General features: G+C 38.7%; 1 protein-coding gene across 1 annotated transcript; it reads right to left on the reverse strand.

Moving 5' to 3' along the window:
- Positions 1 to 2,127: 2,127 nt before the first annotated feature.
- LOC115738324 (protein NRT1/ PTR FAMILY 2.7-like) lies at positions 2,128 to 4,844 on the reverse strand. The gene is made up of 4 exons (XM_030670931.2): positions 4,642 to 4,844; positions 4,332 to 4,549; positions 3,455 to 3,993; positions 2,128 to 3,108 (listed from the first exon to the last, which is right to left on the reverse strand). The coding sequence occupies exons 1-4, from the start codon at positions 4,760 to 4,762 to the stop codon at positions 2,250 to 2,252; spliced, it is 1,737 nt and encodes a 578-aa protein (XP_030526791.1). The 5' UTR covers positions 4,763 to 4,844; the 3' UTR covers positions 2,128 to 2,249.
- Positions 4,845 to 14,620: the final 9,776 nt, after the last annotated feature.

Here is a 14,620-nt window from a genome sequence, read left to right on the forward strand (position 1 = left end):
TCCGGAGCCTGTAATTATATTACTATCGCTTGAAATAGTGGTAATATTCCCTTCGCAATTTTTTAATGCCTCAAAGAACTTCCTCTGCTAGAGGATAGTATGTGTAGTACCACTATCTACAAGACAAATAATACCATTATTCTCCTCGAGATAATTGTTCAGCATCATTGATGACTAACATAAAAGAATAAGAAATGAAATTATAATATTAAACGTGAATATTATTTAAAAACTAAGAGAATACGTGTGAATAAACATAAACTTATATATATTGCTTAATCTAAATCCAAAAAATGATCAATATCAAAAGATGTATTGTCAAGAGATGATTCTTTATCCTCCATAAAGGGCTTGGTTGCAACATTGGCTTCCCTTTTTCTCTCATCTTGTTCCCTTTGATAGAGGTCAAGCGGGTGCTTTGGGGTGCGACAAGTGGGAGACCAATGGCCTGTAGAACCACATCTATGACAAATATTGGCACCAACCTAGTTAGGTACTTCTGGACCTTCTTTTCTTTGTGGACCACGTTTAGGTCCTTATGAACCTCTATCTCGGCTCTTATAAGGTTGATTTTCAAGTTACGCCCTTTGCCCTTCCAATGCCAGTGACTCTTGTTTTTATGACGTGCGACATGTGCTTCAGGCACAAGTGCAGATCCAATAAGACGGGAATTATGATTTTGCATCAACAACTGGTTGTGCTTTTCTGCTACAAGTAGTGCGGAAATTAATTCTGAATGCTTTGAATAATTCTTTGCCCTATACCGCTGCTGGAGTACAAGGTTATTGGCATGGAAGGTAGATAATGTTTTTTCCAACATTTCAATCTCTGTGATCTGCTGGCCACAAAGTCTTAATTGTGATACAATTCGATGAATAGCAGAATTATATTCTGCTGCGGACTCAAAGTCCTGAAAGCGTAAATTGATCCATTCAAACTTGGCATGAGAAAGGACCACTTATTGTTGATGATCAAAGCGATCCTTCGGGGATTGCCATAGAATTGCAGGGTCCTCCTCGGTCGGATACTCGGCCTTTGAATCTTCATGTAAATGGTGGCGAATGAAGATAAGAGCCTTAGCCTTCTGGGCCGGGGTATAATTAGATTCTGGGAGAATAGATCGACTAAGATCTAATGATGTTAAGTGTATTTTGACATCAAAAACCCATGTTAGATAATTACTTCCGGTAATATCTAACATTGCAAACTCTCTCTTGGTAATGTTTGACATACTTAAAAAGAAAATGTAGAGATGTTAGATAATGAAGAGGTAAAGATGTGTTACCTCGAGTGATATCCAAGATTCTAACCGGTTCGTGCCGATAACGTGTTGTAAAAGTAAACGGTGATCTTTGGAATCAACTCAGAAACATAACACCAACTTGAAATATGAGAGAAGAGATAAGAGAGAAGTCGGGAGCAAATGTTAACTCTTTTTCATTGCCTCAACAAGTTTACAAAAGCCTCTATTTATAGGCTAGAGGGTACATTACATTGAGAGAGGAAAAGCTGCTCATGGAATGTGAAAGGTGAAACATCAATCCATATCAATGTACATCAATGTATATCAATGTATTTGTAACATACATTGGAAGAGAAAATGGTGAAAGGTGAAGCATCCACCTATGATTAATATATTTATAACACATATGTCATGTCTAACTTCCTTACAATTGAAATCGGTTCCTTAATTTGCACTGCTTAAATAAACAACATTATACGTAAATTAGCTATAACTCACCGAGTATCGTAGTACAACACTAGTTTATTGCATAATGCCAAGCTTTAAATCAAATGAAATTCGTTATTGGAAGATTTTTTTTTTAATGTTTGAGCAATACGATACTTCTCTTTATGTATTTTTGACATTTAAGTAGATAAAATATAGAGGTTTTGGAAAGGAAAACAAACTATAGCTTTAGGACTAAATTTGAAAAAAAATTTGTCTCTCTATTCACATCTTGATCAAAGTAAATAAGAGAGAAAAATTTTGGAGATGACAAATCAATCAACGAATGTTTATTAGTTGAACGCACGAAGGCCACGTGGCAAAGTTATGCCAAGTGGCCGGGCTTCAGCTATAAATAATTATATCATAAATATGCACTAACATATATTTTTATTGGATAAATATGAATCCTCAATGAAGAGGCGGGTATTCACATTGACAACATCTTTGTCGAAGTAGACAAGAAATATACGGAGACATAATCCGAGCATGCATGCATGGACAAACGTATTTAGGACCTCTACTCTTTTTCACCAGCAACGTCCGTCATCGGAAGATTCGAACTAGAATTCCCATCTTTCCCCGTGTACAACTTTGCGCATACGAGATAATACCCAAAATTCGCCAGCCCAACCCCAGCCAGCAGCCAATACACACAATCCAACCTCCCATCGTTCAAGTTCTCCGGCAACCAACCGGTGCTCCTCCGTACCAGGTTGACCAACACGGTGCTCAGATAATAAGCTATCCCGATCATCGCCGAGACCATTGCGGTTGAGCTGTTGCTTAGGTTCGCCGGGAATTCTCGGAAGTACAACAACACTTGTCCCGGAAAATGGAATGCTTCTCCAATTCCAACCAGAATCAGCTGGGGGAATAGCCACAGTACAGACATTGGGACTGAATGATTGTTGATATTTTGGAGATGGTGGAGATGGGCTGTCCTGAGCCTGCGTGACTCGATTAGTGCCGATGCAATCATGCCGAGCACATTCAGGAGATGACCTACACCAATCCTGTGGAATACTGTTGGAGGCGAACCGGTCAGCTTCTTCCACAGTGGTGACGGGGATTGACAGCGATCGATCAAAGCGAGAGAGACCAAGCTGGAGATCATGACCATGACAAGGACTGAACCGGCAGGGATCATGAAATGGGGTCCTAAATGGCGGTCCATGGTTAGGGCTTGGAGGACTGTCATGCTGTTTTGGACAGCGATTGGGGTGCTCAGGAAGATGGCGCTTGACCACAGTGGTAACACTTTGATCACAGCCTTTAGGTCCTCCACTTGTTGCACTGTGCATAGCCTCCAAGGTCTGGCGATCGAGTTGTCGGGCTTGGTGTCCCCATCAGTTTTCACAGCGGCACGATTCAGGAACCTGCAAAAGGGAAAAGGAATCAACTCCCATCACTTTCAGTTGTGAATTACCTGTAACTTCATATCTCCTGATAGCTTGATTTCGCCAATCGATGTTATTTTTAGTTCCGGCTTAGATGAGGAATCGAACTGATGTTGTGTGCCTAAATTAAATTCATATTCTGTTACCTAACCACTAAATCAACACAATGAGATTTCGTCTAGGAATTTCGATTGCTGGTCCTATCTATTTGAGAAGAAAACATGTTCGTCAATCAGTGCCACAATACTGTTTCGTCATTTAGGTAAAGAAGTCTTAGCAAACATTATACAGAAAGAATTGATTCCGCGCTCTTGTTTGTGGGCACCTGAAGTTCTTTTTAGGCGGTACCTCCACCTCCTTATTCTGTCCATGTCGGCCATAATAGAACTCATCACCATCCAGCGTGAGCTGAAGCTTCCATTTCCGAAAACTAGCAACAAGGACACGAGCTAAGCTCAATATTGGACTCCCCTCAGGTGTCTCGTGGCGATAATACCGATTTCCTGCGACGAGAACCGCAAGCCCAACGAGGTTCGCGGCGACGCATAACCAAAATCCCAGGGCCCAACTCACACTGTCCTCGATGTACACGATCAGCGTGCTGCTTAGAACGAAACCGGCATACTGTGCAAAGAAGAACCAGTTGAAGAAAGTCGATTGATCCTTTTGGCTTTCGAACTGGTTCGCCCCTAATGTTGCTGTGGTGAACCTCACTCCGGATGCTCCGAGTGTCGCTAGAACTATCCCCGTGTAGAGCACGGCGAGTTGAAGGTTTGATGGGGCTTTGCACGAGCTTGATTTGTCTCCGCAGGGCTCGGGTCTCAACGAATTAAACGTCGCCGTCAAGGATAAAAAGACCACACCCTGCAATTGGCAATTCGGCCAAAATTCATCAGAGACAAGATTCTCAGTAAGTCTTACATACAAGAGAGCCCTCGAGATGTCTGTTCTCGAGTAATCTCAATATTTCCAGCATAGGAAAAAAACAGAGACTCCCTTGGAAGGCAGGTTGTTACGGTTTGCTACTGAGAATCTGTTTTCTAATGTTCTCGATCAGTTCACTATGAAAACGATGTGATCATGTCCAGACTCTAAGTAGTATATTACTTGCAATTAGCCCACTATTACCAAAGACTCTGTAATTCAACAATTGAAAGAGAAGCTGTGAATGGCATGATTGTGAGGTTCAGATGATTCCGTACCACTGAGGCTACGAAGGAGGAGACGGAGGCAACCACGAAGCATCCGAGTTTAGAGTCGGCTATGATCGCGGCGAGGATCGGAAGGAGACAGAAGCAGCCGTTGACCACGTTGTAAATCTGCGCAGCGTCGATCCGGTTCACGTCAAACTCTTGGATCAAATACACGATCAAGTTCGTCATCCATCCATTTCCACCCATCATCAACAAGGCCACGGTGCCTGGTTCATCATGGCAAAGACGTTTCAGACGTTCGAATAAAATCCGTTCGACTCGGAGAGAGAGAGAGAGAGAGAGAGAGAGAGAGAGAGACCTGTGATGAATGGGAATGTAATCCAACCAGCTCGTTTACTCTCGGCGTTGCAGAGTTTTAGCTCGGCCTCGCCGTTGTCGCCCATCATGCATCTGGCTTTGCTTGAGCCTGACCTCTCCATCTTCAACTCTTGAGTGAACTTGTTGGGCGATAGAAGAGACTGGCGCCTACTTATAGGGGGGATGCCCACGTTGGTGTCGACAGATCCTTTTTGCCAAAGGACAAGTTGACACCTGACCCACCATCATGTCTTATCCAATTAAGAAGCTTTGACTATACGAAGTGGGGGTCAATAAGATTGGATCGAATCAAGAACCACCAAGACCAGATCGACTTGGTGCGATTTCTAGTTCCATAAACTTGGAACCGGTGATTTTCGACCAATTACTTTTTTATTTTTTTATTTATTTCTTAAAAGTAAATCTAATTTTTTTTTTGGTCAGATAAAGATTCCTTTCATTTCCTCAAGTAGGTTGATCATTACAAATTATGCGGGCTTTCGAACATATAAGGTCCCAAAGAACACGAGGCATATTAGAAAGCCAATTCTTAGTAAATCTAACTATTGACCAGTTGCATTTTAATTAATAATCCACTAGTTTCATACGATCGCCTAGGAATCAACTCGATTTTCGATTGCTGAGTGAGATTAGACTGGATCAAGAAACAATTCCCCTTAATATGAATACTATCAAAACAAAGCAATGGTCTTTACTAAACACCGAATGGTCTGATTAGATTCACTCGAACCGCCATGATCGATTGTCCGAAAGCACGAGAAAAGCGCGCGGTAAGCCCCTAGGGATGGTTCGGGACACGTCCGAACTCCGCTTCGGTATCATCCGAAAGCACGAGAAAAGCGGTGCGGCGTTGCTAAGTCATTCATTTTTGTTGGGGTTATATAACATATTCAAGCTTTTAGGGTGCACATGGTAATACTTCTGAAAGTGGACTTTTGCTCTGGAAGTGCTTCAGGAGCAGAAATTAATTTGATAAAAAATTTTACTTCTAAAAGGAATTTCTATTGAATTTTCACTTCTAAAGTTGGTTATTCCTCCAATTGAAGAAGTTAAAAAAAATTACTTCTCAACTCAAGAAGTACTTTTTGCCTTACCCTCTTTTTATTACACCCTCCCTCTCTTTTCGACCACATTCGCCTTTGCCCGCCACCAACCTTAGACGCCGCCCACCGTTGACCACCACCACCACCTATCGCTAATCGCCGACCATTGCTGGCCGCCGCCCATTGCCAACCTCCGCCGGCCGCCACCTATCGTCGCTCGCAACCATCGTCGACCGTCGCCAACCATCGCTCGCCGCCGCCCATGACCACCGTCCACCACCAACCTCTATCGGCCACCCCCTCACTACCAACCGCCCACCACCGTCGCCGTTGAGCACCGTCCACCGCCTATTACTACCAACCACTAACCACGGCTACCAACGGTTAACCATCACCTCGTCTACCGCCGCCAACCATTGCCGTCTACTATTGCAGCCGAGTCGCCGTCTTCGGCCATTAGAGTAAAAAATAAATAATATTTTTTTTATTTTAAAAAAATTAATAATATTTTTTAATGAAAAAATATTTTTTTAAAGAATTTTAAAAAGTTTTAAAATGAAGTAGAAATTTTTTGGCTGTCGATAATAATTTTTTGTAGAAGATTTTGTGTTAATAATGTTTCAAAAGTATAAATTTTCAACCGTTATTAAACGAATTCTCTTATCAGAAATCAACTTTTGGAGTAGAAATAGAATAAATAATTTCTACTTTTGAGAAGAAGTAAAAAAATCAACTTTTAATCGAAAATTAATTTCTGAAGCAGAAGATTGCGATGTGCACCTTAGCGATTCGACTGTTACGTTTGGTGTAATGTTGACATACCCAGCTTTATCGAAAAGTCCAAGTGGACTGCACTGCAATAATTGCCTTAGTGGCTCCCTCGAGTCTTATGGGCTTTCGTCAGCTTAGTCTTATGTTCCATCTATAGTATAGTTTAATAACTAATTAATCTCATGTTTAACTTCTATAAGTCACAACTAAGAATAAGATATATTACAAGAAATTTGTTTCCGAAAATTCTTTTTTGTCTCTATTTTAGCAGTATATAATGTATTACAAAATAAGGTGTGTGATTTTGGTTCTTGTAATTTTTAATTTCTTTGGAATCCTTCAGTTAATTGAAATTATTTTTTATGATCAATATTATTTACCGTAAGCAATCACTACACTAAAAATTAGAAGGAAATTTATTAGTAAGATGGGCTTAAAATAAGATGAGCTTATTTTACATTGTGTAAATTCACCAGGTCAAATTAGAGAAAGGAGTTTATTCTTTCTTCATATCGAAAGATTCAAACAAATTGGAAGTGAAAAAAAAAAACACAAAAGATCTTCACTTGTAATTACATGGGAACGAATCTATGACCAGTGAATGCAGAGCATAATTTGCAATAAGAAATCGATTATGTAATAGTCTTTGGATGATTGTTATGCTAGCAATCTGTTTTGGCCACAAAAAATAATTAAAAATTATTGTTGGGTCTACTTTTTTAAGAATTTATGGCTCACAATAGATATGGCCAAAATGGAACCAGGGCCCGGAATCGGCCCTCAAGGGCCGGTTACTGTTCCGACCCGTTTAGTTTTTTTTAAAAAAAAAGTGGGGGTGGGCCCGGGCTCTTCCCCCCCCCTGCAGGTCCCCCCACCCCCCAAAGAGCCGTTGCAGCACATGCAACGGCCAAATTGGTAGTTCTACACTTTAAAAAAAATTGATTTTTTTTTAAATTCTTCTCTATAAATACCTATTCTCCCCTTTTCATTTTTCTCACAAATCCTCTCAACAATTCTCTCAAATTCTCTCAATTCTCCCATATTCTCTCAATCTGCTCAATTCTCTCATTCTCGCCTCAATTCTCTCAATCAGATTTCCGATCAATTCTCTCAAAAATGATAAGTGGAAGCAGAAATAGTGGAAAGGCCAAGATGACGATAAGAGATTCCGAGCATTCTATTCCTGGATATAATCCTCGTGAGTATGCATGTTCGAAAAACGATGACGATAATATCAACGTTGTTCCCATTCCAAATGTCGAGCACGTCCCAATATAAAAAAATCTTCATCCTCCTACCGGTGTCGAAGAAACGTCGTCCGCAAATGAGCCGGAACGGAAGGGCCGAGAGAGTATATCCGACTTGTGGTTGCATTTCGACAAGATACGTGATGAAAGCGAAGGTAAGTATAATATAAATTGTAAATATTGTTCGCAAACATACAAATTTACGAAAGGAGACGGCTACGGAACATTCTGTTGGCATCCGATGAAAAAACATCAAACGCAAACGGGAATCGACACTACGCAACAACAAATTTCCGGGTACGCCAATTCTAATCTTCATCCTTTATTCCGTTACACTATTGCACTTTATAAACAAACATTAATTGAATATGTTGCCCTTGATCATGCTCCGTTTACTACTGGTGAATATTTTAATTTGAAATATTTGATAAATACTGCGTTAGTTTAGCAAGCACCAACTATTCCAAAAAGTGCTCTTAAACATGAATTTTTGCATCTTTATAAAAAATAAAAAAAAATCTTTAGCAAAATTTTTTGCGAAATTTAATGGACGTGTGCATTTAGGTAGCGATATTTGGAGTGATTTTTGGCAAATTCATTCTTATATGGATGTCACTTGTCATTGGATAGGTGACGACTGGACCATTCAAAAAAAACTTATTGCATTTCGAGTTTTTGATAAAAAAAAAACATTCGACTCATAATATTTATAAAATAATTAGGGAAGTTTTAGAAGAATATAATTTGATAAATAAAGTATTTTCAATTGATTTTGATAATGCTGCCGCAAATACCGCTTCTATTCCCGAATTAGAAAATATTTGCAAACCCTCTTTTGCGGGACAATTTTTTCACATTAGATGTACTTGCCATGTTTTAAATTTATGTGTACAAAATGGTTTACAAACTTTTGACACTTCTCTCGCCCCAATAAAGAGTGTAATTAAATTTTTAAGGAATCGTGCCCATTTTATGAAAGCATGGGGAAAATTTTGTAAATAATATGAGAGAAGGGCAAAAAGGTTTCCAAAAGATATTCGGACTCGTTGGAATTCTACCTACGAGTTGCTTCGTTAAACTTTTGATTACAAAGATTTATTATGTATATTTATTTCGCAAAATATTCCGGAAATTACTTTACTTCCGCAACATTGAGACAGTTGCAAAAGAAATTTAGATTTTTTGAAAATTTTTAATGATGCTACTAATACTTTATCTGGTATTTATTATCCTACTACGCATTTATTTTTAATAGAGTGTATTATTATTGGTAATGTTTTTAGTGAATATGAAAAAGATCTTGAATTAGATTGGACTATTTTAGTAATGCGAGAAAAATTGTTGCATTATTATTTCAAAATTCCTCTTGTCTATTTAGTTAGTATTGTTTTTTATCTACGTATTAAATTAGACGGTTTACTAGAATATCTGAATGTGTATTATCATGATTGTTTACATTTGGAAGATTCAATAGATATTTCAAATATACAATGAGATGTTAAAGAATCTATAGTAGTATTATATGGAGAATTTTGTAGTAGATATGGTTTAAGTGATTGTGGATCTTTACAATCTATCGCCTCACGAAGTGAAGCTGGTAGTTCACTTAGTAGATGATACAATATGCTCAAGAGTAGAAAAAAAAAATAAAAAAGGGCAACAGGTAATATTTCTGAATTAGAAAAATATTTAACCACTCAATTTGAGTTTCGTGATGCAGAACATAGTACAGATTTCTAAATCCTAGAGTGGTGGAAGAGTCACTCAATCGATTACCCAGTTCTTGCCCTCATCACTTGCCGGATATTAGCAACCCCTTCTTCAACAGTTGCGGTTGAACAAACATTTTGCACTGGACGATTAGTTTTGGACTCTCGCCGTTCAAGATTAAGTCCGGAGTATGTGGAAACTCAAGCTTGTGTCGACGATTGGACGAAGGCTAGATTTCGACACCAAGAGCTGGATCGAGAACACAAATTTTTTAGTGAGGATTGTGGAGATACCACCGCCACGAGTACCACAACGGGTAGCGACGATTGACGATGAGGTGAGTTGGGGTTATCAAAGGTAAAAGAACTATATGAGCTTTGATTCTTCTATCTCCAAGAAGATATGTAGGTGCTTAATGATAATTCATTAAGTTCAAGTCCATTCCTCCTCTCTCATTTTTTTTCGCCACATTTTTTTACAATGTATAATATGATTATAATTTATAATTTATTATGTTTATTTTATTATTTATTATTTTAAAAAATAAAATTAAAAAACGGAACCAGAATCGGCCCGAGAACCGGCTTGGAACCGCCGGTTCCACCTTTTCGTGGAACCGGCGATTTTGAGGAACCGGCCATGTCTAGCTCACAATATATTGTGATACTCACACCCACCCAAAGATTGTTCTGCTAATAAAGCCCTTTGCAATACTGTCGGTTGTATATGGTGACCGGTAGGGTAGCTTTTATTCTAAAGTTATTTAATTTGGTATTTGAAGGAATTCGGAATCTCAAATTTATTCATATATTAACTGGATATAATCTAGACAAAAAAAAAAAAATCCCACATAAGAGTGAGATGTACTCTATATATGTCTGGTTATTGCGCCACCACTTCTCACGCAACCGTCCAGTCCGCCTTCACACGTGATACCGCCATTCTCCATAGCCTCCTCGTTGCCGACTCCTCCCACCTCCATCATCAATGCCCCGATCGACGTTGTTAAGAGCCTCACCTCGCCTCCTAGATCCATCAAAGACACTTTGAAGGCACTCTTCGAGGCTTCTCTTTATAAGCTCAACAGATCCTCACATCACCCATTTCAAGTTGCAATTGACCGGAAAAGTTATATTGAAATTTTGTGCAAAGGTTTGAAGCTACGTGGGCAATGCTGAAAAAAATTTGGGAAAGCATTGGCAGGTTTAAGAAAGATGTGGTAATTATTCCGTTAGCTGTGTAATGCCATTATCTTGTCGCGTGTAGCCTTTTTGAAACAGGCCTATTATTTCGAAAAGGTTTGCACAAAAATGCCTACCACACATCATGAAAATTTCAAGCAATCACAAGCCAAGCCTCACGCCGCCACTTCCTTGCGATGTGCACCGTAATAATGAGACGAGAGTGGTCCCTCCCTTGCCATTCCTAGTTACGAATAATTGACACTTGAGAATCATAAAACCATATTTCGAAAAAAAAAAAAATCGTAGATGCATGTTTTAAATAAGTTGATAGCCCATAATTTTACAGATAATTAGCAAAGTTCAAATGATTAAACATAATTTGAGCAACGCATGTGACGATTGTTTGGCTTTCGTACTTATCAAGACTTAATGGGTGGCTAAATCAAAATAAATTCAAAACATAGATGTACTTGCAAGATGAATTTGAAGGTATTAAGCCTAATATATATATTGTCTCATCGTGCGTGTCGCATTTATTTGCCAGCGACCAATTAATTGGGAGAGCGGTGGCACAGCTCTCTTGGGGCCCGCACGTGACATGTCGCGGTCGTTGGTCGAGAGAGAATCTTCCCACGCTCAACGCGTTCACACTTGCAAAGGAAAATGTCCGCGACTCACGATACGGGATGGGATGTGATAGGACCAAATTGACCCCGTTGTTGCTTCTCTTTCACTATATTGCCATGACATTCCCCGTGGAGGCGTAGTAAGAGGTGGCAAACAAGCTCTGTGTCATTAGTGACCGAGAAATTAGAGGCGTGTTATATGATTGAAGAGCAAATGTGCTCAATTTGGGGAAGGAAAAGAAAATGAATTTGCGTTTCGTAGATTCGTGCGTAAATTAAAGAAATCAAATGCCTACCAAATTCTTCTCTTAAACATATATATTTCAAATAACAACTAGATAGAGAGAGCGAAACAAAAAATATTAGATAATCTTGATCATCTCTTCTGTGCTTCTCCTTATGTGATTGGTCTTACGAGGTAAGGATTTTGCCAAACACGTTACTCAGCCGGCACCTGATCATGACTTTTCTATCAAACGGTGTGCTGATAATGGGAAAAATTTACTAGAAATTCTAAACTATGCTCATTATGACATATTTATCGAAAACGTTTTCTGGTGATACCAAAAATCTCAAATTTGTGCCCGAATAACACAAATACTCTAAGCTTTTTTGTGACGCCAAAAACATCAAGCTATTGCTCGTGTGATATATTTAGCTCAAATTATTTTTTTGTGACACCAAAAATCATAAACGTATGGGCGTGTAACACATTTACCCCAAATTGTAAGGGACGTGTATCACACTAATACAAGTTTAGCTTTTTTAGTGTCACAAAAAAAAAACTTGTGGTAAATGTATCATACTGGTATAAGTTCAAGGTAACTGTGTCATATGGATATCGGTTTGGGATTTTTTGTGTCACAAAAAAATTGGAATAAATGTATCATAATGAGCATAGTTAAGGATTTTTTTATGGCTTTTACCCTTAATAATATGACAAGTCACGTGGAATTGAGATCATTGAGCATATTTTTTGCGATGGCTATGAGATTAGTGACACTTGTTGTACTCCACTCTAATTAATCAATATTGTCCATAATATTGTCGTCTTCGCTTCTTGCGGCGTAGGTATTCTTGAAAAGAATCATGATCGCATGGATTTATCATCTTTCAATCGTCAAATGAAATTGACATGCTCGCTTGGTTACAATGTAATAGGTGTTATGGATAGTTTATCCAATCATAAATATAATAAAGTTGAATTTGAATGTTGTGATAAGGAGAGTGGCTTTTACTTCTATTCTTGCAAGTTAGGGAAAATTCCAAAAAAAGGCATGAAATGCCCTCATTTTCTCAAATAAAGGGGCTCGAGTAGCCATGTTAGTATCAAATAAGGGCCTGAAATGACTTTGACAATTTCAAATAAGGGCTTGATGTCGGCCAGCTAAATAGTCCTACTGGTCAAGGGTACTTTCATCCAAAAACAATTTTGATTCTAAATAATTTTTTGATTTTTCTTTTCTTTTTTCTCATTTCTTTTTTTTTTTCTTTGTTGTACCTCGTCGTCTGCAGGCAAGAGCCATGATCCTCGCCCAAGGCTCATTGTGGCCGGTGAGGGTAGCCCTCGCCGGATCAAGAGAGGGCCACCCTCACCAAGCCCTCTTCGGGCATCGCCACCGGTCAGCCCCCTAGGCGTGGCCCGGCCACAGGCAAACACAAAAAATGCCATTAACCAACTTGAAGGCCAAGCCATTCTTTGAGACTAATAGCTTTTTTAGGCCCTTATTTGAAGCAAGATTCACTTTAGGCATTTATTTAATAAAATATGAGCACTTCATGTAATTATTTGAGAAAATGAGAACACTTTAGGTTATCATTTGAACAATTTCCCTAAAGTTACGAATTATAAGTGATATGGAGCCCTAATTTTTTTAGTAATTTACTTCTTTTTCACAAGGATGAAAATTTGCCATTTTTTTTTACCTTGTGTAAGAATTACATGTAACTATCAATGTATGATTGCAAAAATCTCTCGTAATAAATTTGAAAACGTAACATTCATGCTTATTATTTGGTAGCCCTAAAATGCATATGGTAAAAGTTTGAAATTCGAGTATCTTAATAATATAAAAAGATACATATCTCATATCGATTTGATTGTACTCTTGCTTGAAAAAAAGAAAAGAAAAGAAAAGGAAAACGTAATCATGAGATATAGGCATGGCTCCCCAACTATTTAACAAATATTCTTTAATAAAGAACAAACATCTCTATTGCCTTCATGTATTATGACTCAGCCAAATTCGAGATGTGTCTCGGGTTAAAGGCTTAAAGCAGACTCACAATTCACGTTCATTCAGCGAATTCGGTTCATATGGAGTTAACAAATAAGACAGCCAACCATATATAAGGCGAGTTAAATCTAAATATACCTAAAAAGTTAAATAGCCTAGGATCAAATCAACATGAAATGAGTCAAGGATTTGGGTCATTCATAGCAAGATTGAGCTCCTAAATTTACCAAATTCAAGAAATGGTTAATACCACAAAAAATCTCAAACTGGTAAACCTATGATAAATTTACACAAATGTAATTTTTTTTACCACGAAAAATCCTAAACCGATACATCCGTGATAAAATTTACCCTTTGTTAGTTTCCATTAAATTTTCTTGTCAAATTGCTGAGTTGGAATGATAACGAATGTACCAGTTTGAGGTTTTTACCCTTTGTTTATCTAAAGTGTATCAATTTGGATTTTTTTGTGATATTAACTCAATTTAATGAAAGCTAACGAATGAGGTGTATCGGATAGGAATTTTTTGTGGTAAAAAAATTAGTTTGTGATAAGCTTGTCACATGTGTATGAGTTTGAAGTTTTTAGTGATCAAAAAATTAATTGGGTATAAATTTATTATAGAGATATTGATTTGAAATTTTTCGGGATAATAAACCTTTAAGAAAAGAAAGTAATAATGCGGCCTTTCCCTGCTTTTCGGAAGGTTCCCTTCTACGCCTACTTTTCCAATTAATCCCAATACCCATATAAAAATCCACTTCGGTAATTAAACGAACCGAGGAGGCCAATCCAGTCATTTCCCAATTCTGGCCCGTGCCCGTTTGAGTCAATTGGAATTAAATGTTTAGATTACATGCCCAAAGTGTTTCTCCTTGGCCTCGCGAATTTCAATTCATGCTCCATTCGGGTCGGACCTTTTTAGGTAGATACGTCCGCGTGGGGGCCACACGACCGCGCCCGTGGTTTCTACCGTTCCTCAAGGCCACACGTCGTTACATCAGGCGCTCTCTCTCTCTGGAGAAACCCTGCGGCCAATCAGGACCGCCCGAGCTTGTCGCTTTAGAAACGTCCTCGGCCGTCCATCCAGTCACCCGATCGCAACCGCAGGCTCGGGGGGATATCCAACGGCTGTCTCGC

This window comes from Rhodamnia argentea, chromosome 8 (assembly GCF_020921035.1).
Source record: "Rhodamnia argentea isolate NSW1041297 chromosome 8, ASM2092103v1, whole genome shotgun sequence".
Taxonomy (NCBI): Eukaryota; Viridiplantae; Streptophyta; class Magnoliopsida; order Myrtales; family Myrtaceae; genus Rhodamnia; species Rhodamnia argentea.